Source organism: Pseudophryne corroboree, chromosome 11, assembly GCF_028390025.1.
Source record: "Pseudophryne corroboree isolate aPseCor3 chromosome 11, aPseCor3.hap2, whole genome shotgun sequence".
Lineage (NCBI taxonomy): Eukaryota > Metazoa > Chordata > Amphibia > Anura > Myobatrachidae > Pseudophryne > Pseudophryne corroboree.
Window position 1 is genome coordinate 309,429,097 of NC_086454.1, and position 25,872 is coordinate 309,454,968.

The 25,872-nt window shown below is 48.8% G+C and overlaps 1 protein-coding gene across 5 annotated transcripts in view; it reads right to left on the reverse strand.

Moving 5' to 3' along the window:
* The window catches only part of WDR59 (WD repeat domain 59), a 136,091-nt gene extending 111,121 nt beyond the window's left edge, over window positions 1–24,970 (reverse strand). For 3 of the 5 annotated variants that reach the window (XM_063945594.1, XM_063945592.1, XM_063945590.1), the window contains exons 1-2: window positions 24,801–24,891; window positions 19,470–19,519 (exon numbers count right to left, since the gene is read on the reverse strand). In XM_063945594.1, the coding sequence (XP_063801664.1) occupies window positions 19,470–19,519; window positions 24,801–24,854 (104 nt within the window). In that variant the 5' untranslated portion in view covers window positions 24,855–24,891. The other 2 variants (XM_063945591.1, XM_063945593.1) reach the window with 2 other exon arrangements.
* Between the last annotated feature and the right edge of the window lie 902 nt (window positions 24,971–25,872).

A 25,872-nucleotide genomic window follows, 5' to 3' on the forward strand; every position in this document is an offset into this window, starting at 1 on the left:
GCCCAGTGCAATACACGTGGCCAGTACTATGAAATTTGATCCCAAATTCCCACGAACACCCCTGCGCCTCCGGTGGAGAAGAGATGTAGGACAGGAACGTTCTGGAATCACAGAGGAAGACACAGGAAGCTGTTAAAAATGGCTGCCCTGCTATACTTATACACATAATCACAGTGCATTCACTGATTATACTGTAACAATCCCTCTGCTGCTGCAGTATTTCACTGATATGTCCCCCCTGTAATGGCTGTTTATCTTATTACAGCGGCAGCGCAGCGTGTGGGCCCCCAGCGGGTATCGTAGAGCGCTACGTGTGTCCCAGCGGTGGGCTCCTATATATAGCGTGTCAGCTACCAAGGTAGCGCTGCTGTTCCGAGGTGCCTGGCCGGAGGCTGTGGCCTAACGGGCGGGTACCTGAGCGGGGAGAGCCGCGGCGCCTGCACGGAGGTCTGTGGCCGAACGTGTGGGCGCCTGAGTGGATAGAGCCGCTGCGCCTGCACGGAGGTCTGTGGCCGAACGTGCGGGCGCCTGAGAGGGGAGAGCCGCTGCGCCTGCACGGAGGTCTGTGACGAACGTGCGGGCGCCTGAGTGGAGAGAGCCGCGGTGCCTGCACGGAGGTCTGTGGACGAACGTGCGGCCGCCTGAGCGGGGTGGAATGGGCGGGCGCCTGAGCGGGAAGATGCCGGAGGCTGAGAGGGGAGAGCCGCTCCTTGCCGTCACCCAGCACTATGTCTCCACACGTCGGGGCGGCAGCGGGAGCTGACCGCCCCGTTTCACATACCTCACTCCTGCAGACGTGCGGAGGCTCCGACGGGGCTTTTCAGTAAGCGCCGGCCAGCCAGTGCAGGAGGATGTGAGGGCTGTGAGGGAGCTCTTTCAGAGAGGCCCGACACGCCCGTGCTGCAATCAGCAGCTGCACTATCCCTGACCCTGCCTTTTGGAAGGGGGACAGGGATGTGGTCAAACAGTAGAAAAAATAAAAATAAAAATAAATAAAAGTTTCTTCAACAAAACCGTGACTTCAGCTAAGCATGTGTTGCCACGTTCAGCACAGAAAAAACACTGAGTAAGTGCTCGGGGATGTGGAGGGGTGGAGTGTTACTGAATTTAAATATTCAGTGCTGTGTTCCTGCGGAAGCCCGTCCATATCCCAAGAGTACTCCAGTGACCCCTAGTGGATGAAAAAGAAAGGTCGCTTCCTGTTACTCTGCCTTAAAAAACTCAGCACCAGCGCGATCGCAAAGGCAACTTGGTGCAATCGCAGCACATGACCAGTCTGACAACTCTCAGACATCGACATTGCGCGCAATCATGAATGAGGCCCAAGGTCTTATAGACCACACACACCATTATGTTAGGATTCAATAGCTGGCAAAGGCAGTCCTAATATTCCTGGAAAGGATTCTGTACATCACAGCCCACCTCACACTCTTATCGCTCATCCCTTTGCACTCCTTTATCGTTTATCAGTTCACCGCCCAGTTATACCACGTCCCCCCTTGTCTGTAAGCTCACACATGAGCAGGGGCCTCCACCACCCGTCTCCAGTGCTCTCCCACTCTCAGGGCCTGATCAGAGTTGTGCCGATCTGTAAACATCAGAGTTGTGTGGGAACCATCGGAATTATGTACAATTCTGAATCAGGCCCACCGTCAGCGACTCTGATCTTTCTGCCCGCCCTTGAAGGTCATTGAAGGTTACATACCCCATGATCCTGGAACTCGTTGCCCCGGGGTGACAGGAAGAGCCCCGTTCCTATCCTTGGGAGAGCTGGGCCACACTGTTTTGTTTTAGCGAGGCCCCCCCCCCCCCCCCCATCCTTTCCCTGGATGATAGATCAACAGGTCAGCATGTTGACACCATATGGTCGACAGGTTCAAAAGGTCGACATGTTTTTTGTGGCATTTTCATGTTTTTTCAGCTTTTGCTTACGTTACTATCCACGTCACCATCTATCACCTTCAGTAACTTTCTGGCTAGCAAAGCGAGCCACCTTGCCCTAAGCGTGGCAAGTGAGGTGAGCCCACGAGAGGACACGTTTCTCTTCATTTGGATCACATAGGGTTAAACATACAAAATGACACCCAAAAATCCCAAAAAAACTTTTATCAACCTTTTTTTGTGTCGACCAGTTTCATGTCAACCTTTCGTACCTGTTGACCATATGGTGTCGACGGGATCTGGCCAGGATCCTGGCTGTCAAAATACCGACACTGCAATCCTGACACAGATCAGAATGCAGGCGCCACCATCCTGATCAGGATCACAATGCCAGCACCGCCATCCCGACAGCCGGGATCCCGATTGAGGGACTGACTGGCAAGCTGCCGGGGGGAGGGGGGGGGGGGGGGTTAGGTTACGGGGGAAGGGGCACATTGGCAGCACAGAGCAACCATGGGCATACCGTACAAAACCCTTAGCACTTACGTGCATCTGCACATGCGGCTTACACACATTTTATTTTCTACCAATGAAAGGTCACTGAGTAGAGAAATCAACAAACACCTTTGGAAGTCACAGATCAATTGGAAGATAATTAGTTCAGTGGATAGAATTTTTGTTTATTCCATTATAATAGTGATGTTACTGCCACTTTCACTAGAGAGCCATGGGTTCTGTCTCTCTTCTTTATAATGCTCCATTTTCTTCCCAAAGTCTACCCGTAAAGCATGGTCTAACGGAGCCTGACGTTACTGGGGTGTGGCAGTGGTGATATCAGGCAAGGGACAACACCTCTCCCTTTCATTGCTAGGTTCAAAAGCCAACATAACACTATGGGGTAGATGTACGAAGCAGTGAAAAAATGGGTTGCTATGGGCAACTTCTCTGCTGGCACACTTCTCCATTCTTTTCACTGCTTCATTCATCTCCCCCTATGTCTGGTAAGAGCAGCTCTATTTACAGCTGAGCAAATAACACTTTGAGAGCAATTAGTCACAGCACTCTTTCATTAATAGGTAGAGAAATTAGGGACCAAACAATAATCTGTGGCTGCCAGGCAATCTCCGGACTGAATAGCCTGCAGTGGGTGTGGTATAACAGATCTACAGTGATTAGACAGCCCATAGGTCGGCCCAATATGGTCGACAGTGTCAAAAGGTCAACGTGGAAAAGGCAGACATGTACCGGTCTACCTTTTTCAAAGGCAGACATGGAAATGGTCGACACAAACAAAAAACATTTTCATCATATGTGACCACAATTGGTGCAATCGGTGCCCGCTACACTTCAGACAAGGGGGGTAATCCAGACCTGATCGTAGATGTGCTAAATTTATCACATCTACAATCAGTCACACTGCGGGGGGATGCAAAGCACAGAGCTAGTCCGCCCCGCGTGTCAGTCCCTGCCCCGTCGCACAAGTACAAAAGCATTGCACGGTGGCGGTGCCTTTGTACTTGAAGAGTAGCTCCCTACCAGCGCAGCTCCTGCGTGCTGGCAGGGAGCTACCCGTCGCTGTAAGGGTCGCAACGGCTGCGTGCGACGTCACGCAGCCGCCGCGGCCCGCCCTACCCCCCGCCGTTGCCCGGACGGCGCCCCTAAACGGCGGCCATACGTCACCGGCCAGCCCAGCGACCGCCTCTGCCTGTCAATCAGGCAGAGGCGATCGCAGGGCTAAGACAGCTGTCGGTGCACGCGCAGGTGAGACCTGATCGCTGCTGTGCGAAAATGCACAGCAGCGATCAGGTGTGAATTAGCCCTCAGGTTCCTATTACCAATCGTAGTCCACGTGGATAGTAAATCAAGCAAAAAGTTAAAAAAATAAGAATTTACTTACCGATAATTCTATTTCTCGTAGTCCGTAGTGGATGCTGGGGACTCCGTCAGGACCATGGGGAATAGCGGGCTCCGCAGGAGACAGGGCACATCTAAAAAGCTTTTTAGGTCACATGGTGTGTACTGGCTCCTCCCCCTATGACCCTCCTCCAAGCCTCAGTTAGGTACTGTGCCCGGACGAGCGTACACAATAAGGAAGGATCTTGAATCCCGGGTAAGACTCATACCAGCCACACCAATCACACCGTACAACTTGTGATCTGAACCCAGTTAACAGTATGATAACAAAACGAAGTAGCCTCCGAAAAGATGGCTCACAACAATAGTAATAACCCGATTTTTGTAACAATAACTATGTACAAGCATTGCAGACAATCCGCACTTGGGATGGGCGCCCAGCATCCACTACGGACTATGAGAAATAGAATTATCGGTAAGTAAATTCTTATTTTCTCTAACGTCCTAGTGGATGCTGGGGACTCCGTCAGGACCATGGGGATTATACCAAAGCTCCCAAACGGGCGGGAGAGTGCGGATGACTCTGCAGCACCGAATGAGAGAACTCCAGGTCCTCCTTAGCCAGAGTATCAAAATTTGTAAAATTTTACAAACGTGTTCTCCCCTGACCACGTAGCTGCTCGGCAAAGTTGTAATGCCGAGACTCCTCGGGCAGCCGCCCAGGATGAGCCCACCTTCCTTGTGGAATGGGCATCTACATATTTCGTCTGTGGCAGGCCTGCCACAGAATGTGCAAGCTGAATTGTACTACAAATCCAGCGTGCAATAGACTGCTTAGAAGCATGAGCACCCAGCTTGTTGGGTGTAGACAGTATAAACAGCAAGTCAGACTTTCTGACTCCAGCCGTCCTAACTATATATATATATATATATTTTTAGGGCCCTGACCACGTCTAGTAACTTGGAGTCCTCCAAGTCCCTAGTAGCCGCAGGCACCACAAGAGGTTGTTTCAGGTGAAAACGCTGACACCCCTTCATGAAGAAACTGGAGACGAGTCCCAGTTCTGTCCTGTTCAAATGGAAAATTTTAATATGGGCTTTTGTAAGACAAAGCCGCCCATTCTGACAATCGCCTGGCCGAGGCCAGGGCTAACAACATGGTCACTTCCCATGTGAGATATTTGTCAACAGCATGGTCACTTTCCATGTGAGATATTTCAAATCCACAGATTTGAGCGGTTCAAACCAATATGATTTTAAGAAATCCCAACACTATGTTGAGATCTCACGGTGCCCCTAGGGGCACAAAAAAGCTGTATATGCAATACATCCTTTACAATCTGGACTTCAGGAACAGAAGTCAATTCTTTCTGGAAGAAAATCTACAGGGCCGAAATTTAAATGTTAATGAACCCCAATTTGAGGTCCAAAACACTCCTGTTTTCAGGAAGTGTAGAAATCGACCTAGTTGAATTTCCGTCGTGGAGCCTTCCTGGCCTCACCCACGCAACATATTTTCACCACATGTGGTGATGACGTTGTGCGGTCACCTCCTTCCTGGCTTTGACCAGGGTAGGTATGACCTCTTATGGAATGCCTTTTCCCCTCAGGATCCGGCATTCAACCGCCATGCCGTCAAACGCAGCCGCGGTAAGTCTTGGAATAGACATGGTACTTGCTGAATCAAGTCCCTTCTTAGCTCCCCAGGCCCTTAGTCCTCTGTGAGCATTTCTTGAAGTTCCGGGTACCAAGTCCCTCTTGGCCAATCCGGAGCCACTAGTATAGTTCATACTCCTCTATGTCTTATAATTCTCAATACCCTGGTTATGAGAAACAGAGGAGGGAACACATACACAGACTGGTACACCCACGGTGTTACCAGAACATCCACAGCTATCGCCTGAAGGTCTCATGACCTGGCAGAATACCTGTCCCGTTTTTGTTCGGGCGGGACGCCATCATGTCCACCTTTGGTCTTTGCCAACGGTCCACAATCATGTTGAAAAACTTCCCTATGAAGTTTCCACTCTCCCGGGTGGAGGTCATGCCTGCTGAGGAAGTCTGCTTCCCAGTCGTCCACTCCCGGAAAGAACACTGCTGACAGTGCTATCACATGATTTTCCGCCTAGCGAAAAATCCTTGCAGTTTTCACTGCCCTCCTGCTTCTTGTGCCGCCCTTCTGTTTACGTGGGCGACTGCCGTGATGTTATCCCACTGGATCAATACCGGCTGACCTTGAAGCAGAGGTCTAGCTAAGTTTAGAGCATTATAAATTTGCTCTAAGCTTATTTATGCGGAGAGAATTCTCCAGACTTAATCACACTTCCCTGGAAATTTTTTCCCTGTGTGACTGTTCCCCAGCCTCTCAGGCTGGCCTCCGTGGTCACCGGCATCCAATCCTGAATGCCGAATCTGCGGCCCTCTAGAAGATGAGCACTCTGTAATCACCACAGGAGAGACACCCTTTTCCTTGGATATAGGGTTATCCGCTGATGCATCTGAGGATGCGATCCGGACCATTTGTCCAGCAGATCCCACTGAAGAGTTCTTGCGGGAAATCTGCCGAATGGAATTGCTTCGTAATAAGCCACCATTTTTACCAGGACTCTTGTGCAATGATGCACTGACACTTTTCCTGGTTTTAGGAGGATCCCGATTAGCTCGGATAACTCCCTGGTTTTCTCCACTGGGAGAAACACGTTTTTCTGGACTGTGTCCAGAATCTTCCCTAGGAACAGTAGACGTGTCGTCGGAAAAAGCTGCGATTTTGGAATATTTAGAATCCACTCGTGCTGTCGTAGAACTACTTAAGATAGTGCTACTCCGACCTCCAACTGTTCTCTGGACCTTGCCCTTATCAGGAAAGCGTCCATGTTTCTTTTAAGAAAAATCATCATTCCGGCCATTACCTTGGTAAAGACCCGGGGCGCCGTGGACCATCCAAACGGCAGCGTCTGAACTGATAGTGACAGTTCTGTACCAGGAACCTGAAGTACCCTTGGTGAGAAGGGCAAATTTGGACCTGTAGGTAAACGTCCCTGATATCCAGTGACATCATATCGTCCCCTTCTTCCTGGTTCGCTATCACTGCTCCGAGTGACTCCATCTTGATTTGAACGCTTGTATGTAAGTGTTCAAATATTTCAGATCTCACCGAGCCGGTTGGCTTCAGTACCACAATATAGTGTGGAATACTACCCCCTTCCTTGTTGTAAGAAGGGTACTTTGATTATCACCTGCTGGGAATACAGCCTGTGAATTGTGTGAGGGGGAGACGTCTCGAATTTCCAATGTACACCTGGGATATTACATGTAGGATCCCGGAGTTCCCTTGCGAGTGTTGCTGAAACTCTTGAGATGACCCCCTACCGCACCTGAGTCCGCTTGTACGGCCCCAGCGTTATGCTGCGGACTTGGCAGAAGCCGTGAGGAGCTTCTGTTCCTGGGAATGAGCTGCTTGCTGCAGTCTTCTTCCCTTTCCTCTCCCCCTGGGCAGATATGACTGGCCTTCGCCCGCCTGCCCGTATGGGGACGAAAGGACTGAGACTGAAAAGACTGTGTCCTTTTCTGCCAATATGTGACTCGGGGTAACAAAAGGTGGATTTTTCAGCTGTTGCCATGGCCACCAGGTCCAATGGACCGCCCCTTTATACGGCAATACTTCCATATGCCGTCTGGAATCTGCCTCACCTGACCACTGTCGTGTCTTCGTCTGGCAGATATGTACATCACATTTACTCTTGATGCCAGAATGCAAATATGCCTCTGCGCATCACACATATATAGAAATGCATCCTTAAAATGCTCTATAGACAATAAAATCCTGTCCCTGTCAAGGGTATCAAAATTTTCAGTCAGGAAATCCGACCAAGCCCCCTCAGCGCTGCACATCCAGGCTGAGGCGATTGCTGGTCGTAGTATAACACCAGTATGTGTGTATATACTGTTATGATATTTTCCAGCTTCCTATCAGCTGGCTCCTTGAGGGCGGCCGTATCTGGAAACGGTAACGCCATGTTTTTTATAAGCGTGTGAGCGCCTTGTCCACCCTAAGGTGTGTTTTCCAACTCGCCCTTACTACTGGCGGGAAAAAGGGTATACCGCCCATAACTTTCTGTCGGAGGAACCCCACGTATCATCACACACTTCATTTAATTTATCTGATTTAGGCAAAACTACAAGTAGTTTTTTCCCACCCTACAAAATACCCTTATTTGTGGTACTTGTGGTATCAGAAATACGTAACACCTCCTTCATTGCCCTTAACATGTAACTTGTGGCCCTAAAGGAAAAATACGTTTGTTTCTTCACCGTCGACACTGGGGTCAGTGTCCGTGTCAGTGTCTGTCGACCGACTGAGGTAAATGGGCGTTTTTACAAGCCCCTGACGGTGTCTGAGACGCCTGGACCGATACTAATTTGTCCGCCGGCTGTCTCATGTCGTCAACCGGCTTGCAGCGTGTTGACATTATCACGTAATTCCATAAGTAAGCCATCCATTCTGGTGTCGACTCCCTAGAGAGTGACATCACCATTACAGGCAATTTTCTCCGTCTCCTCACCAACATTTTCCTCATACATGTCGACACACACGTACCGACCTACAGCACACACATACAGGGAATGCTCTGATAGAGGACAGGACCCACTAGCCCTTTGGGGAGACAGAGGGAGAGTTTGCCAGCACACACCAAAAGCGCCATAATGTATATAACAACCCTAGAAGGTGTTGTTTCTATATATGGGCTCTTAATATATAATTATATCGCCAATTTATGCCCCCCTTCTCTTTAACCCTGTTTCTGTAGTGCAGGGGAGAGTGGGAGCCTTCCTCACCAGCGGAGCTGGTCAGGAAAATGGCGCTGAGTGCTGAGGAGAATAAGCTCCGCCCCTTTCACGGCGGGCTTTTCTCCCGGTTATTAGGAAAACTGGCCTGGGTTAAATACATACATATAGCCTTAATGGCTATATGTGATGTATTTATTTGCCAAATAGGTATTTATATTGCTGCCCAGGGCGCCCCCAGCAGCGCCCTGCACCCTCCGTGACCGTGTCAGTGAGCCGTGTAGCAACAATGGCGCACAGCTGCAGTGCTGTGCGCTACCTCTCTGAAGACTGTGAAGTCTTCTGCCGCCTGTTTCCGGACCTCCGTTCCGCCGTCTTTCTTCAGCGTCTGTAAGGGGGATCGGCGGCGCGGCTCCGGGACGAACCCCAGGCTGACCTGTGTTCCGACTCCCTCTGGAGCTCAGTGTCCAGTAGCCTAAAACTTCAATCCTCCTGCACGCAGGTGAGTTGCAAGTCTCTCCCCTAAGTCCCTCGTTGCAGTGATCCTGTCGCCAGCAGGAATCACTGATTAGAAACCTAAAAAAAACTTTACTAAACAGCTCCTTAAGAGAGCCATCCAGTTTGCACCCTTCTCGGACGGGCACAAAAACCTAACTGAGGCTTGGAGGAGGGTCATAGGGGGAGGAGCCAGTACACACCATGTGACCTAAAAAGCTTTTTAGATGTGCCCTGTCTCCTGCGGAGCCCGCTATTCCCCATGGTCCTGACGGAGTCCCCAGCATCCACTAGGACGTTAGAGAAAATACGTGAAAACCCCCCAAAAAAGTGTGCCGACCTTTTGAATCGGTTGACCTTTGTACCTGTCGACCTTAAGCACTTTCTACCTTTTACCTACCTAACTCATGTTGATATGGTGTTGACCTACAGTCTATCTAGACACTATCATCCGTATTCCCCCTGCAGTCCGCGACTTACAGATATTTCCATTGCAATTTAATTTTGTCTCTTCAACGTGTTTTGTCAACTGACCTACCCCCCGGCTACCAGTGCTCATTACCAGTGGACCTCAATCTTGTTTGAAAGGCAGTGTCACTGACATTTTACATAATGGTAGGGATTAGCCTGAGGGATGTGTCACATCAGAGCCATTTTTTGTTTTTTTTTGGCCCATTCCACCGTCACGGACAGGACATTTGTACAAGTTTTAACATATCAATTTTTGTTAAAACTTATCGCGAGGGTGGGCGTGGCCTAGTGGGGCATGGAGTAGGTCATGTGTCTGCTGTGGTCCCCAGCCAAATACTCCTGTTTCCCTATCCTGTACTCCGGTGTGCACGCTCAGGTGTCCTTAGACTGTTGCTGATCGGCTCCTGACTGACCTGTGTGGGGTGTTGTGGTGCCCCTTGCCTCCTACTTGTGTGCTACGACTCGGCGGTGTGTCCCGGCATGGTGTTCCTTGGCTGTGTCGGGCGCCATCTTGGGGGGATGTGAGGCTTCCTCTGCCACTTCCCCAGCTTCCCCGCTGACCGGACTGCGCTCTCACCGGGTGCCGCTGGACTCCCTGCTGCGGCTGCCCCTCCGAGTGTCTCCCCCGCTGGCTCTTCCCCTGCATAGTGGCTTCCACGCCGGGCTCCGTTGGGCTGCACGCCCTGTATAATAGTTACAGCGTTGTGATCCGGACGCTGCGGGGCTCCTGCTGGGGGCTTCTCTCTAGCCCTGCATACCGCTGCTACAGCTGTGAGGACGCAGTGTGCAGCTCCTGGGCGCACTGCTGAGCCTTCCTGCTGCTTTCTCCTGTCCCTGGCTCTAGTGCCTGTGAGGTGGGAAATACCCTCCACCATTTTACAAGTTCCCTCAGATCTGTGCTGTTGCACCCTGGGACTCTCTGCTGGCAGTGACTTGAGTGCTGAAGGGACATAGCTGGCTGCTCTCCCTCTTCTGTTTCTCTGTACCTGCCTTCCCTGCTAGGCATTTTCAGTTTAATATTGTCCTGCCTGTGGGATACAATTCCTGGAGACCCTTGGCAGGTCATAATACTGTGTACTGCTGTCCCCCTCCTGGGGCCCTCAGCCTACCTTTTTGTGGAGCTATCTTTCTGGACTGCTGTCGCTGAGGATCTCTGATGGTCCGGCGGCACAATCGGTCTGCTATGGACCGTTTGGCCAGATTTGCCCGAGGCAATCAGACCCCGGCATCCTCACTGCCGACGTCTCCTCATACTGATTCCTGCCTTCCCTCTCCCGATATGGCTGGATCTCCTGAAGTTACCATGTCCCAGCTTTTGCAAGCTATCACTGACTCTGAGAAACGCCTCGTGGACAGGGTGGCGGAGGTACATGTTGACATTTCTTTTATTCGTCAGGATATGCAAAAGCTTCGTGACAGGATCGGTGACACAGACAACCGTATTTCGACTTTGGAGGATTCTTATACGCCTATTCCGAGTCATCTTTCCTCCTTGGAATCTAAGATGTCGGCCTGTAAACTTAAGCTTATGGATATAGAAGGACGTCTGAGGAACAATGTGCGTTTTGTGGGTCTCCCTGAAAAAGCTGAGGGCTCTCAGCTTGAACACTTTTTGGAAGCCAGGCTGCTCTCCCTGTTCGGCAAGGATTCCTTCACTCCGCAATTTGCTGTTGAGGGGGCCCACCGGGTGCCTACCCGCCCACTTCCTCCTGGTGCTCCTTCTCGCACCTTTATTGCTAAGTTCCTGCATTACAAGGATAGAGACGCTGTTCCTCGCCTTGCCAGGCTTCAGGGCCTTCTGGAGTATGAGGGTCAAAGAGTTGCTGCGTTCCAGGATTTTTCTGCCGATGTCCAGAAATCCCCTTCACAGTTCACTCAAGTGAAGCAGAGACTGCGTGACCGTCAATTGCAGCATTCAATGTTGTTTCCTGCCCGTCTTCGTGTGGTGGCTGGTAATCGTACCCACTTTTTTGATTCTCCGAAATCCGCTTCAGCCTGGATTGATTTGCAACCGGCTCCGCAGGCTGCTCCGCCTTGACGGGACTTCTGCCTTAACCTATTTCTGCGTTCCGTTTATTTACTATTGTGCAATATTTACTCTGCTGGGTTGATATGCTTAGGATTTTTCTGTATGGTTATGACAGTGCCATTTGTTCTCCCCAGGGTATTCACCGTAATTATAATATGTTCTATTAGATTACTATGATCGCTGCTTGAACCACTCGTGTCCTTATAGCGGTTCGGTGCCTGTTAGCGTTTCTCACCGGCTTCTTTTGCTGATGGCTGGGGATCTCACGCCCATAGGTTATGAGGATAGCTGCCCCGTGTTTAGTATAGATTAGTTTTCCTGACTCTCTATTGGGGTCTGTGTGTTTTGGTTACGGGAATAGGTATACTTATGTTTGGGTGGGTATGCGGGGTGGTAGGGGTTGGGGTTTTGTTATTTTTCTTACCTTTGTCTATCTGTATTTTTTTATTTTTCTGCATTTCTTGACTGGTTTCTGATTTGTAATGTTAATGGGTGGAGGGTGTTCGGCTATGTGTTAGGGCGCTACCAGTGCTGCCCCGTCTCTTTATTGTGTTTACTGTCATGCAATGGTTCACATTGTCTCATGGAACGTTAGAGGCCTCAGTGATGAGGTTAAGCGCTCCCTGGTGTTAAAACAGCTTAAGACCCACTCCCCAGGTTTGGTGTGTTTATTGGAGACCCACTTAGGGGTGTATTCAATAAGAGTCGGGTCCATTCCGACAAACCCCTATTCAATGGACGGCCAAATCCAACTGTCGGGTTTGGTCGTACCGGGGGTCCTGTGCTGCCGCTGCAGCGGCTGCCGGGTGCGCTGACAGCACCGGCGGAGGGAGCTGGGCTGTGCGGGGGGAACTGGGCGGCTGCGTACGGCGGTATGAGCTGCCACGGCGGCCGGCGATGGTGATATTGATGTCTGTGGCGGCGGGGGGAGCTGGATGGCTGCGGGGGGAGCTGGGCGGCAGCTGCGTGCGGCAGGGGGAGCTGCCATGGCGGCCAGCGGAGGTGATGTCTGCAGCGGTGGGGGAGGCACTGCAGGGAGAGAGGTGTCTGGCCAGGGGACGGTCGTCAAGGTAGCCCGCCGCACCACTCCCCATCTCCTCACCTCAATCCAACTCAAGTCGGATTGAGATTGTCGAAAATGGAGCTAAAACCTGTTGGGTTTGGCCCCGCTTCCGACAATGCACGCTGATCGGCAGCTGAATCCGCGATCAGCGTGCACTCCGACAAGTCGGGTTTCCTGACTTGTCAGAAAAAACGGGGCCCTAATGAATAGGTCGGAACCCCTTCTGACCTAAAACTGTCGGAAGCTGCCGTCTTTCTGACAAGACGGCAGCTTCCGACAGTCATTGAATATACCCCTTAGAGGGTAGCTGTGTACTTTCCTTAAAAAAAACGTGGGTGGGATAGACCTTCCATTCTACCTTTCACATTAATTCTAGGGGTGTGTCAGTCTTAATCCATAAAAATATGGGTTTCCTTTGTCAGAGGGCGCAGATTGATCCGCTGGGTTGTTATGTATTTTTAGCTGGCACCATCCATAATGCCCCATTTATACTTCTGGCGGTGTACATTTCAACTCCCTATAACTCTGGTATTTTAGTCAAAGCCTGTGCGTTTATACAGGATTGTCCCTCAACGCCGGTCATCTGTATTGGTGACTTTAATGCTGTTATGGATAGATGGAGACCTGGTTCTCAAACTGTACGGGAGGGCACTACTGCCTTTGCCCGTTTGCTTACTGAAATGGGTCTCCTTGATGTTTTGCGTTTACGTTCTCCCTCAGTTAAATTCTACTCATGCTTTTCTAGCTCATTAGGTGTGTTTTCCTGTATAGATATGGCTCTCTTATACCGCTCCCTCCTACCATCTGTCTCTTTTGTAGACTATTCGGCTCGAGGGATCTCGGATCACTCTCCCATACTTCTTTCTTTAGACTTCCGTATTCCTAGGGGAGCGTCCTTCTGGAGATTTAACCCCTTTTGGTTGTCTCAGATGGTGGCTGCCTCTGAGTTACTATGGAAGGAATTTTTTGTGAATAACCCAGTGTGTGACGATGCCCCTCTGACATGGGATGCTTATAAGGCCTTCCTGCGAGGCTCCCTGATCTCTAGGGTCATCCAAATGAAAGTGTTTAATAGAAAGTCTGAGGAGGAGTTGGAGAGACGGAGACTGGAGCGGTTTACTGGCTGATCGAGTGGAATGGCTGGTCGTCCATATGCAGTGGACGGCCTGCTCCTGGATACATCTAAACGGAGTTTGCTTTTCCGGGTGCATGATTTCTATATTCAGGGTGATAGGACGGGAAAGTTTTTGGCTTATTTAGCTAGAGAGGAGCTTTCCCCTACTACTGTGCATGGCCTGAGGCCAGCGAATGGTACTATGGGGGTCATTCAGAGTTGATCGCTCGCTAGCTACTTTTTTTTAGCTGTGCGAAAGCATAGTCGACGCCCACTGGGGAGTGTATATTTGCTGTGCAAGGGTGCGATCGCATGTGCAGCCGGGCACTACAAAAATAGTTTGTGCAGTTTCTGAGTAGCTCAGAACTTACTCAGCCGCTGCGATCACTTCAGCCTGTCCGGCTCCCGGAATTGACGTCAGACACCTGCCCTGCAAAAGCTTGGACACGCCTGCGTTTTTCCAAACACTCCCAGAAAATGGTCAGTTGACACCCACAAACGCCCTCTTCCTGTCAATCTCCTTGCGATCGGCTGTGCGAATGGATTCTTCGTTAAATCCATCGCCCAGCAACGATCCGCTTTGTACCCGTACGACGTTCAGGTGCATTGCGGTGCATACGCATGCGCAGTAGTGACCTGATCGCAGCGCTTTGAAAAATGTCAGCGTGCGATCAGGTCGGAATGACCCCCTATGTGTGTTGATACTCCTTCTATAGCGGCTAGTTTTTATGCCCACTTTGTTAATGTCTATAAGTCTAAAGTGTACTACTCTACTTTACAGCTGTCTACGTAGTTGGATGAGGTGTGAGGCACTCCCTGTGCTTTGTTCAGACTCCCAACAATTTCTGGATAGTTCTTTTACTTTGGAGGAAGTGGAGGTTGCGATTCGGTCTTTTCCTAATAAGGCCCCTGGGGTAGATGGCCTTCCCATTGAATTGTATAAAACCCATATAGATTTTTTTTGCGCCTAAGCTTCTGGAAATTTTTAACTCTATGATGGCTGTTGGTTCTCTTCCCCCCCTCTATGACGGAAGCATTAGTGGTCCTGATTCCGAAGCCGGGTAAAGACTCTTGTTTCCATGACTCGTATCATCCTATCTCCTTACTTTCCACTGATATTAAAATACTGGCGAAATTGTTGGCTCTTCGTCTTAATACTGTGGTACTTGAAATAGTGCATAGGGACCAAACTGGTTTTATGCCAGGCAGATCTACTGACCTTAATTTACGCCGTCTTTCTACTTATATGCAGTTGGCTGGTGAGGAGACGGACGATGCGGTCATTGTTTCCTTGGATGCTGGCCGAGCCTTTGATTCCGTGGAATGGATATATTTTTGGGAAGTATTGACTCGGTTTGGCTTGGGCCCGAATTTTAAAGCTTGGGTTAAACTTTTATACTCCTCCCCGGCTGCTAGGGTGAATGTTAATGGCTTTATCACCGACTCCTTCCTCCTGGAGAGAGGAACGCGCCAGGACTGCCCCTTGTCCCCTTTGCACTGGCCATAGGGCCCCTGGCATGTAAAATTAGAGCCTCCTCTGCCATTAAAGGTATCAAAGGTTGTAGAATGTGAAGAAAAAATTGGCCTATACACTCATGACATGATTCTCTTCCTGTCTGATTTATCTCATTCGTTGCCTCGGCTCCTTGAGCTGGTTGAGGAGTTTGGCTTTTATTCAGGAATCCACATTAACTGGGACAAGTCGGTGGTGTTCCCATTCCTTCCATCCACCCTGTAGCCCCCCACTTATGACTTTCCCTTAAAATGGTGATCCCAATTTAAGTATTTAGGCATTCAGATTTCTCATTCTCCAGCTGACTTTATTGCACTGAACTTAACTCCCCAAATTGTGCGATTGTGAGAAAAGTCACGCGTTTGGCAGAAACTCCCTCTATCTTTCACGGGTCGGGTGAACCTTGTCAAAATGATTATTCAGCCGAAATTCTTACATATATTACACAGTGCCCCACTTTATATTCGCCTTTCCCAATTTCATCTGATTACTCGTCACATTACCTCTTTTATATGGGGCGGGAAGCAGGCCCGTACTGCTGTTAAGACATGATATAGGCCTCGGCATGAGGGGGGTTTGTCCCTGCCGGACTTGTACCTTTATTATGTGGCCGCTCAGGTAGCTCAGTTGGGGGAATGGGTTTCTCCTGGGGATTATGGTAACCTTCCTGTGGCCCTTCTGGATAAGGCTGGCCTGGCGTTTTCTCTGCTGCAATTCCTACTGGCTCACTCTTCGATTGCCTCTCTTCCCCCCTATTACAACAGGCTAGGCGGGTTTGGCTTGCAGTGGAGAAATTGCTGGGGGACAGTACTGTTGACCCTTGCTCTCCTTTGTGGCATAATATGGCTTTTCCTGAGGTTCAGTTGTTGGACAGTGGCCTGGGGTAGACCTCTTTTGGTATCCCAGCTGTGGGTCAACTGTATCAGAGCAGTGTCCTTCATACATTTGAATACTTCTCAACCACATATGCTGTTCCTAGACAGTATTTTTATTGTTACTTACAGCTCAGGCATGCCTTATTTGCACAGTGGGGTAATGCTCCTCCGCAATTCTCTGACTCACCCATACATGCGCTGATACGTAACATGCCTGAACGTAGAACTGTGTCAGCTCTCTACTCCTCTCCTCCCTTGGGCGCGGTGGCTTAGGACCATTGAAAGATAAATGGGTGTCTGACCTGGGTGCTCTCGACGATGAGGACTGGGATTGTATGCTCGGCTCTCCTAGAACCGCTACGGCCTATGCTAGATTCCAACAAATCCAGCTCTATATTCTGCACAGAATTTATTGGACTCTGAGTAGGCTATTTCGTATAGGTGGATTACCGTCCAATGCGCGTCCGAAATGTAAGGCTTTGGATGCTGGCTTCTGGCATCTGCTCTGACTGTGTCCACGTATTTCTGCTTATTGGGAGGAGGTGACGAACTGTATCCGTGATACGGGTATTCAGTTCCCTATTCTGACCCCTCGCATATGTATATTTGGGCTCAGTGGCGGAACTAGCGAGCGGTGGGCCCAGGTGCGACAAAATGCTTTGGGCCCCCCATCCCATCCAAGTCCACCCCCTCACCCCTGGAGAGGATCTGGTGAGGGGGACCTGCTCAGGGCCAGAGAAATGGATACCTAGCAACAGTGCCGTAACTAGAAATTTTAGCACTGTGTGCAAGAAACGGCATCGGAGCCCCACCCCTGCATGCAAAACAGGGGCAGTACGCGCCGTAGGCGCGCGCAAAAATACATAGTGGCGTGGCTTCGTAGGGAAGGGGTGTGGCCACAAAATAATACCAATTCATAAAACGCTGCACAGTAGTCTCCATTATTCAAATTACGCCGCACAGTAGCACCACTACACCAGGTAGAGACCCTTTTACACCTTACGGCTGACAGATTCCTCTTTTTACACATTACAGCAGACAGCGTCCGCTTTTTACACATTACGGCAGACAGCGTGCCCCTTTTTACACATAGCGGCAGACAGCGTCCCCTTTTTACACATAACGGCAGACAGCGTCCCCTTTTTACACATAACGGCAGACAGCGTGCCCTTGTTACACATAGCGACAGACAGCGTACACTTTTTACACATAGCGGCAGACAGCGTGCCCTTGTTAAACATAGCGGCAGACAGCGTGCCCTTTTTACACATAACGGCAGACAGCGTGCCCTTGTTATACATTACGGCAGACAGCATCCCCCTTTTTACACATTACGGCAGGCAGATTCCCCCTTTTTACACATTGCGGCAAGCAGATTCCCCCTTTGTACACATTGCGGCAGGCAGATTCCCCCTTTTTACACATTGCGGCAGACAGTTTGACTCATTACATGCTCTGGGCCCCTGGACAGTGGCGGGCCCCAGTGCAACGCACTGGTTGCACTGGCGATAGTTCCGCCTCTGTTTGGGCTGGATTTGGAGGAATCTCTAAGTGGTCCTCTCAAAGTGTATCTTACTAATCTCCTTACTTTGGCACATGTATGTATCGCACGTACCTGGATGGTGCGGGACCCTCCCGCCTTACCTGCATGGACGGCGCTTGTTAACACTACACTCTCTCATGAGCGTTTTATGTATGCTAAACGCAACTGTACGGTCAATATGATAAGCTCTGGGGTCTATGGATGAAATCTAGATATTCCATTGATTCTCCAGCCCCATTGTAGGACACTGGCTACTTGTTTGTCCCTCACCTTTGGCATTTGCCGAACTACCCTCTCTGTATACATACGGTATATACTATTTTGATGATCTCTGTATTCTCTCTGCTACTTGCTGTTTGCCTAAACTCTACGGGTGGTATTCAATTGTTTGAAAAGTCAGTTGGGTGTCTGTTTTTTCCTATCTGATAGGCAGGAAAAAACAGACACCCAACCGACTTTTCAAACATTTGAATTGCCCCCTATATGTTGGATTGTATGGTATAATTTTTTTTTACTGTTGTTCACCTGTGTCTGAGATCTGTTGCTGATGATTCCCCTCAAGAAATGCAAAGTTCTCTTTTATTTTAATGTCTTTATTTGTTTGTCTGTTGTGTTTTTGAAAAATCAATAAAAAAAATACTTGATTTAAAAAAAAATTTAAAAAAAACTTATCGTGAGGATGTTATTATTTTAAAAAGACTTATGTAATATCAAAGTGCTTAGCTGGGCTTAATTTTCAGGTTACATTGTTATTTCCCCCCAGCTATACCCAACACAATATTACATAAGATCTTACATACAGGACAAGCCAAGTCCAACACCCTTTGAAAAAAGAAAACGGCTACTTGATAATTCAAAACTTTGTATTAAGAGCCTTCATTTTTTTATGAAAACCTATGACAAAGAACAATAATTTAACTTGTCAACCTATGTTGAAAACCCAAAAGATATACAGCTACAGATTTGTTTTACAGTGACATGTATGGGACATTTTTACTTATGTTCATGGGATTTATGTTCAGGACCAGCAGGCAAAAACTATTGATTCATGCTCTGATATTCCTCCTGTAACAGACAGAAGGACTGATCTGATACAATGGCCCAGATTTATCAGGGTATGGTATTGAAGGTCGACCACTATTGGTCGACAGGGATTCTAGGTCGACAGGGTCTCTAGGTCGACAGGTCAAAAGGTCGACATGAGATTTTTTATCTTTTTTGGTGTCGTTTTCTCCGTACAGTGACCGGGAACCCCAATTAGTGCACCATGTCCCCTCGAATGGCTCACTTCGCTCGCTATGCTTCGGCAAGGTGCCTCACTCCGCTACCGCTGCACAGGTTACCGTTCCCAATCATTGTCCACGTGGATTGTAAAGTATGAAAAAGTTGTTGTTTTTTTAAATTTGAAAAACTCATGTCGACCATTTGACCTGTCGACCTAGAACATATCAACCTACAAACTCTGTCGACCTAGTTACTGCCGACCAATAGTGGTCAACCTAGAGACCGGATACCATTTATCAAGCCTTGGAGAGTGATAAAGTATCAGCCAATCAGCTCCTAACTGCCATGTTACAGGCTGTGTTTGAAAAATGACAGTTAGGAGCTGATTGGCCGGTACTTTATCACTGTGCAATTTACCACTCTTCAAGGCTTGATAAATCTGGGCCTAAGTATTGTGAGCAACATTTTTACTACAGGAAAAACATTTAATTCTTGAAGAGCTTCTTTCCAGAGCAGTTTACAACAGTGTTTGTCTAATGCTCGGGGTACCTGTCATTTGGGAGAAAGTTATCATATGCTATGGTTAATATAAACAGTGCATAGACAAAGACAAGAGACTCACCCAGAAAGCACAGCAAGTTGTCCCTGGGAGTCCACAGACATCGCAGTTGCCTAGAGTTACAAAAGAAATTCAAATAAAAATCTAACAGTAAAACCACATTTTGTCATACACAATAATCCAGCTATGGGTACTTATCATCATCATGGATCACTAAGGGTCCATCGGCAAATATGACCTGAGCAGTGGCTTTAATTAGGTTGTTAGTCATGCTGTTTAGCATGCTAACCAGCCCGATTAGCATATTAACTGCCCGGCTTACAGGAGCCATGATAGGTGTAGGTCATTCCATGTGACTCACGTTACATTTCAAGCTTATATGCACCACACACAAAAATGAAGCTGGAGATTCAACATTTTAAAAATATGACAATAATATATGGGGTAGGTTGTCGTAATTAGTGCCTAGAAGCATAGAAAGTATACACTCTTAGTAGTTACATGTTATTGTTTATATGCGTGACTCGTGTTACAACAGAATGGACATCGGAAATGAGGAACCTTATATATTTATTAAAACCTGCTCTCCTAATTATTTTTACAATATGATTGTTATACTATACACTTATAAGACCCTAAAATTAGTATTGACCCACAAACAAAAAACTGAATGTTAACCAAACTAAGCATAAAATCAATTGTGATATGTGACTCACGTTACATTTCTGTCCCCAAAAGGCACTGATACAAATTACTCACACCTGTAGACCCCATGTGAATTAATACATGTAGGCCTGTTTATCTTCCTGACTTATGGGCCCTACACACTGATAAATCCGCCGCCGAGCTGCCCGACGGCGGATACGGGCGACCCGGCGGCGGGGGGGCAGTGAAGTTTCTTCACTCCCCCCGTTACCCGGCTCCATAGCAGTGCAGGCAAATATGGACGATCTCGTCCATATTGGCCTGCATGCACAAGCGACGGCGCACCAGCGATGAACGAGCGCGGGGCTGTGCATTGTTCATCGCTGGTGCCTCCACACTGCACGATATGAACGAGTTCTCATTAATTAATGAAGGAGAACGTTGATATCGTGCAGTATCATCTGCCAGTGTGTAGGGCCAATTACTGTGAAGATGTATACAATACTTCATCTGGTGATGATGCCCCCAAAATGAAGAATAGAGCTGCGGTTTTAGAGCTAGGGTTTGTCCAGACACCCTGCCAATTTCAAGGCAAAAATCAAGTACTTTCTCACCGTAGAGCGGACTAATTAGTTGTTCATCGTAAATTCTACATTAAGCGTTACTGAGTAATGTATGGCTCTAAATTTAACTCGTCTTTTAGTTGTTCTCCCCTTCACTTCCTAAGGTCAGACCCACCCTCCATTCTCTTCTTCTCCAATGATGACAAATACAGAGGCGCCTATCCCACATCACCCCCTCCAACAATCTACTTACCTTGCTTAAGATCCCAAACACCTATAACCCCGGGTGCCTTTACCTCCTGGATTTCTCCAGTACCCATACTGCTAATCTTTGTCACCTGGTGTGCATGCACTCCATTGTTCTCTCACGTCTCTGAGAAGTTGCACCTCTTTGGGGGTAATTCAGGCCTGATCGCTGCTGTGCATTTTCGAACAGCGGGCGATCAGGTCCAAACTGCGCATGCTCCGCAATGTGCAGGCGCGTCGCATGGGTACAAAGCGGATCGCCGCTCAGCGATGGGTTTGTGCAACGGATCCGTCCGCCCGGGCGATTGCAAGGAGATTGACAGGAAGAGGGCGTTTGTGGGTGGCAACTGACCGTTTTCAGGGAGTGTCTGGAAAAACGCAGGCGTGTCCATGCTTTTGTAGGGAGGGTTCCTGACGTCATTTCTGGGGCCGGACAGGCTAATGTGATCGCAGTGGCTAAGTCCTGGGCTGCGCAGAGACTGCACACACTGGGTTTTAGCAGCTCAGCTACACATGCGAACGCACACTTGCACAGCTAAAATACACTCCCCCTATAGGCGGCGACTATCTGATCGCAGGGCCGCAAAAATCGCTGCCCAGCAATCAGGTCTGAATTAGGCCCTTTGTCTGTCCACAAATACTTATTCTACTGCCTGTTCCTTAAAGGCAGGTTGTGACAGGGAAAGACAGCGAGACAGCCACTGCGAGGTAGATAGGAAAATGGCAGCCATACTGGAAGGGTGAACTGCCAAGTTTATCACTGCAAACTGCACATTACAACCAGCGCAGATTTTAGGACACACCCCTTACGTATAGCAATTAATCTTGAGTGTGCCCAGAACACCAGGGAGAGTTAATTATAAAGCAACATATGATCTGATGACTGCAGATCAATAGGTCCGAGTCACACACACCATAAGGGACTGCAGGCTGTTGCATGTAATACCCTAATTATCAGTCACGTAGTGTAAGTGAACTACACGCAAGTTGTTAAACATAGGTGCAATGTCCATCTTGACTTGACTGTGAAGCGTTATACATAGAAAATCTCTTCATAGAGTTCCAGATGCGATCTGCCTGAATGATCATCGTTTACTTCTAAAGGAGCCCAATTATATACCAGTACGACCCGACACCCAAGCACCAAGTGATGCGATAAATTTCCAAAACAAAAGCAATGGGTAGACCCGGCCACGCAGCGTTCGGGGACAAGCAGCCGGCTCACACGGAGGCCTGTTAGCGTGATCGTTGTATAACACTGCACACAGGGGGTAATTCTGAGTTGATCGCAGCAGCAAGTTTGTTAGCAATTGGGCAAAACCATGTGCCCTGCAGGGGGGCAGATATAACATTTGCAGAGAGAGTTAGATTTGGGTGGGTTATTTTGTTTCTGTGCAGGGTAAATACTGGCTGCTTTATTTTTACACTGCAATTTAGATTTGTTTGAATACACCCCACCCAAATCTAACTCTCTCTGCACATGTTATATCTGCCCCCCCTACAGTGCACATGGTTTTGCCCAACTGCTAACAAAATTGCTGCTGCGATCAACTCAGAATTAGGCCCACAGTCCAATGCCAGTCACATTTCTTATTTTCAGGCTAAGCCTGCTGGCTCATGCCAATTATTTACGGACCACGTACAGTAATTTCAACCAAATAAGATAATAATCCCACTGGGGGTGATTATTGCAGAATTCTAAAAACAGCATGTAATTACTCCTGCACGGTCACATAGGAATAGATGGGAGATTCAGAACTACAGCGCATACACTTTAAAGCTTGAATAATAGCTTATACCCCTTTTACACCGCCTCTAAAAACCCAGGTTATTGCTCGATAACCCAGGAGCGCTTGGTGTAAAAAGGTTTACCCGGGTCCAGTTACCTGGGAATCCAGCTAGATTGCAGGGCTGGTCCCGGGAAGGATCCGGGTCGCGATGCAGTGTAAACAAGTAAGCCGGGTCAAAGCGACCCGGTACCCGTTCACTGCATAGAGAAGAGGCGGCGATTGGAGATCATCTGTGCATATTGCTAGGTCGGGCCATCTGTAGCAAAAAGGAAGGAGCCATGCAAAATGTAGGTATAAAAGCAGTATTATATTATGCGCCATCTAGTTTAGAAAGGATTCCAACATCATAGATTGGGCCTAATTCAGACCTGATCGCAGCAGCAAATTTGTTAGCAGTTGGGCAAAACCATGTGTACTGCAGGGGGGGAAGATACAACATATGCACTGCAGGTGTGGCAGATGTAACATGTGCAGAGAGAGTAGATTTGGGTGGGGTGTGTTCAAAATTAAATCTAAATTGCAGTGTAAAAATAAAGCAGTCAGTATTTACCCTGCACAGAAACAATATAACCCCCCCCAAATCTAACTCTCTCTGCAAATGTTATATCTGCCACACCTGCAGTGCACATGGTTTTGCCCAACTGCTAACAAATTTGCTGCTGCGATCAACTCTGAATTACCCCCATAGTGCGGTTGCTGGTGATGACAGAACATTTTATTCAAGCTCTTCGCAGTTCTGGAGTAATGTGTGATACGGTGCAGAATCACCTGACAGACCACATGCTGCACCAATAACATTTTTCAAACGTAACAGATTTGACTAAAGTGCCCTTCCCCAAAATTGTAGGTGTGGCCTCTTTCTGATTACAAAAGCCAGGTTGCACCAGGGATTTTGTACACGGGTCCAACTCGGCAGAGACCCCCTTCAGACATCTGGCAAGACATAGTAAGTGACCTCACTGCACACAGATCCAGTGCTTGGACATTGGACTATCTCCAAGCGCCAGCTCTTCTATGTTATGAACGGGTCCATCAACCCAGGTTACCTGTTCAAACTACCCTGCGACCTGGGTTGAACCTGTGTTAAACCTTGGTCGCTACCCAGGAGTTTTTAAAAGGACCATTTCAGACTAAGCAAAATCCCGTGTTGCTGCGTGTGCACATGCAATAACCCGGGATATTTTTGCCAGTCTGAAAGGGGTATTACAGAGCTGTATGTCAGGTTAGTGGGCCCCATATTCTGAATTTTTACCATATTTACAGTTTGCTCCGTGTCCTAATAACGTATAAAACATAAGCTTGCCACGTAGAAAAATTGTGATTGGTCCATATTGCTTTTAAAAGCCAGCAAACCCGCTGCGTCAGAACTGAAATGCAATGCACCCGTGTACACTATAATGAGGCTTTATTCCCGCTACACCACCGTACTGTCAGTATTTCACTGCTCCCCGGCGAGACCCCATTTGCTCCCTTACATGACGGAAGGTGTCACTGAGAGGTGTGGTATGGAAGGTAGACAGTAACTAGGTCGACCACTATTGGTCGACAGTAACTAGGTTGACAGGTCAAAAGGTCAACATGAGTTTTTTTATGGGGGGTTTGTGTCGTTTTCTTCGTAGAGTGACCGGGAACCCCAATTAGTGCACCGCTTCGCTCGCCATGCTTCGGACAAGGTGCCTCGCTTCGCTCGGCACAGATTACCGTTCCAATCGTAGTCCACGTGGATCGTTAAGTATGAAAAAATTAAAAAATATAAAAAAAAATTAAAAAACTCATGTCGACCTTTTGACATGTCGACCTAGAGACCGGATCCCGTCGCTGAGCACTACAAGGGCCAGCTCAAAAGCTGTCAAGGCACGCTGGGACTTGTAGTACCACAACACCTGGAGCAAGCACTGGGACTTGCAGTACCACAATCCTCGGAGAGTTCCAGGCTACCTGCTGGTAAATAATGAGGAAGGTGGATCCTTATCACCCCTTCCCCCAGGAGCTGTGTAGTCGTGCAGCCAATCCCCAGGCAGAGTGATGTTACTGCGCATGCGCAGAGCCCACTGGTGCAGTTACCACGGGTCTGTCTGTCACCTCCCAGGTTATGTACCGTGGGGAATGGGGACTCGGGGTGCCCCACTCAGGGCGCCGCTCCCACTGACCTGCGAGTCCCGGAACTCCACCACCACGTTCTCACTGCTCCAGTGAGCCGCCATCTTTGCTCTCCCAGACCGACCACCCGTGACAACAACAAACAACGTCTTACCTCATCACGCAGCTGTCGCCCAGCAACTCTGGACGGCAATACGCGATGCATTCTGGGAGTTGTCGTTTACTTTAGACTCTCTGTTCCCTGCTGCAATACACGCTACAACCGCTGGGGGTCACCAGAGAGCTGTGACTAAATGCTGCTTAGAGACTCCTCAGGGCTCCTTGGTCCCTTTTTTCCCTTCCACATTGTCCCTGTTTTTGATTGTAATGTACAAACATATCCATTACCTTCCAAGTGCCATGTACAGTAATAACCCAAAAGCATCATATTAATTCCTTCATAGGGGTCGATTCAATTTGCTGCCACGGGCTGCGTACATATCATAACGATGTTTGCTCGCTGCGACATTGTCTGGTCTGCAATGGGGCCCCGACGTCGGCAAGTGCGTACACACTCGCTGATGTCGGCAAATGGGGGGGAGGAGCGGGGCCATGCTGCATTCGGCAGCATGGCCCTCGTAAGCAATATCGCATGTTGGAACTGCATGCAAGTCCGACGTGCGATGCAGGGGGAAGTAGCTATGTTACCGGCGGTCAGGAGAATACGACCCGTGGGAGCGCGCATTGTATCCTGTATTGAGCATACGCACTATACAATATTGCCACAGACCAGCCGATATCAGCCAGAGCGTATGCGATATTGCATAGTGTATAAGCACCCATAGGTGTGTAAGGGAGGGGGGGGGATATAAGTGAGTATGATGGGTATATGGCCAGTAATGTTTTAAATGTCTTGTATACTCATGTTCTGCATTAATTACCGCCACCCTAAAGGGCTCCACACACTTATGCGACATGTCGAACCGTCATGTCGCCGGCCATCACCCCAGCAGCCTCCATGGCGGCAGAATTGCCCAAGATACATCGTATGCTGTCCTTTTGCATATGATGTATCTTGTGCGATCCCAGCCATGCCTGCGGGGTCGGACATGATCACTAGTGCAGCACGGTTAATCTGGAGGA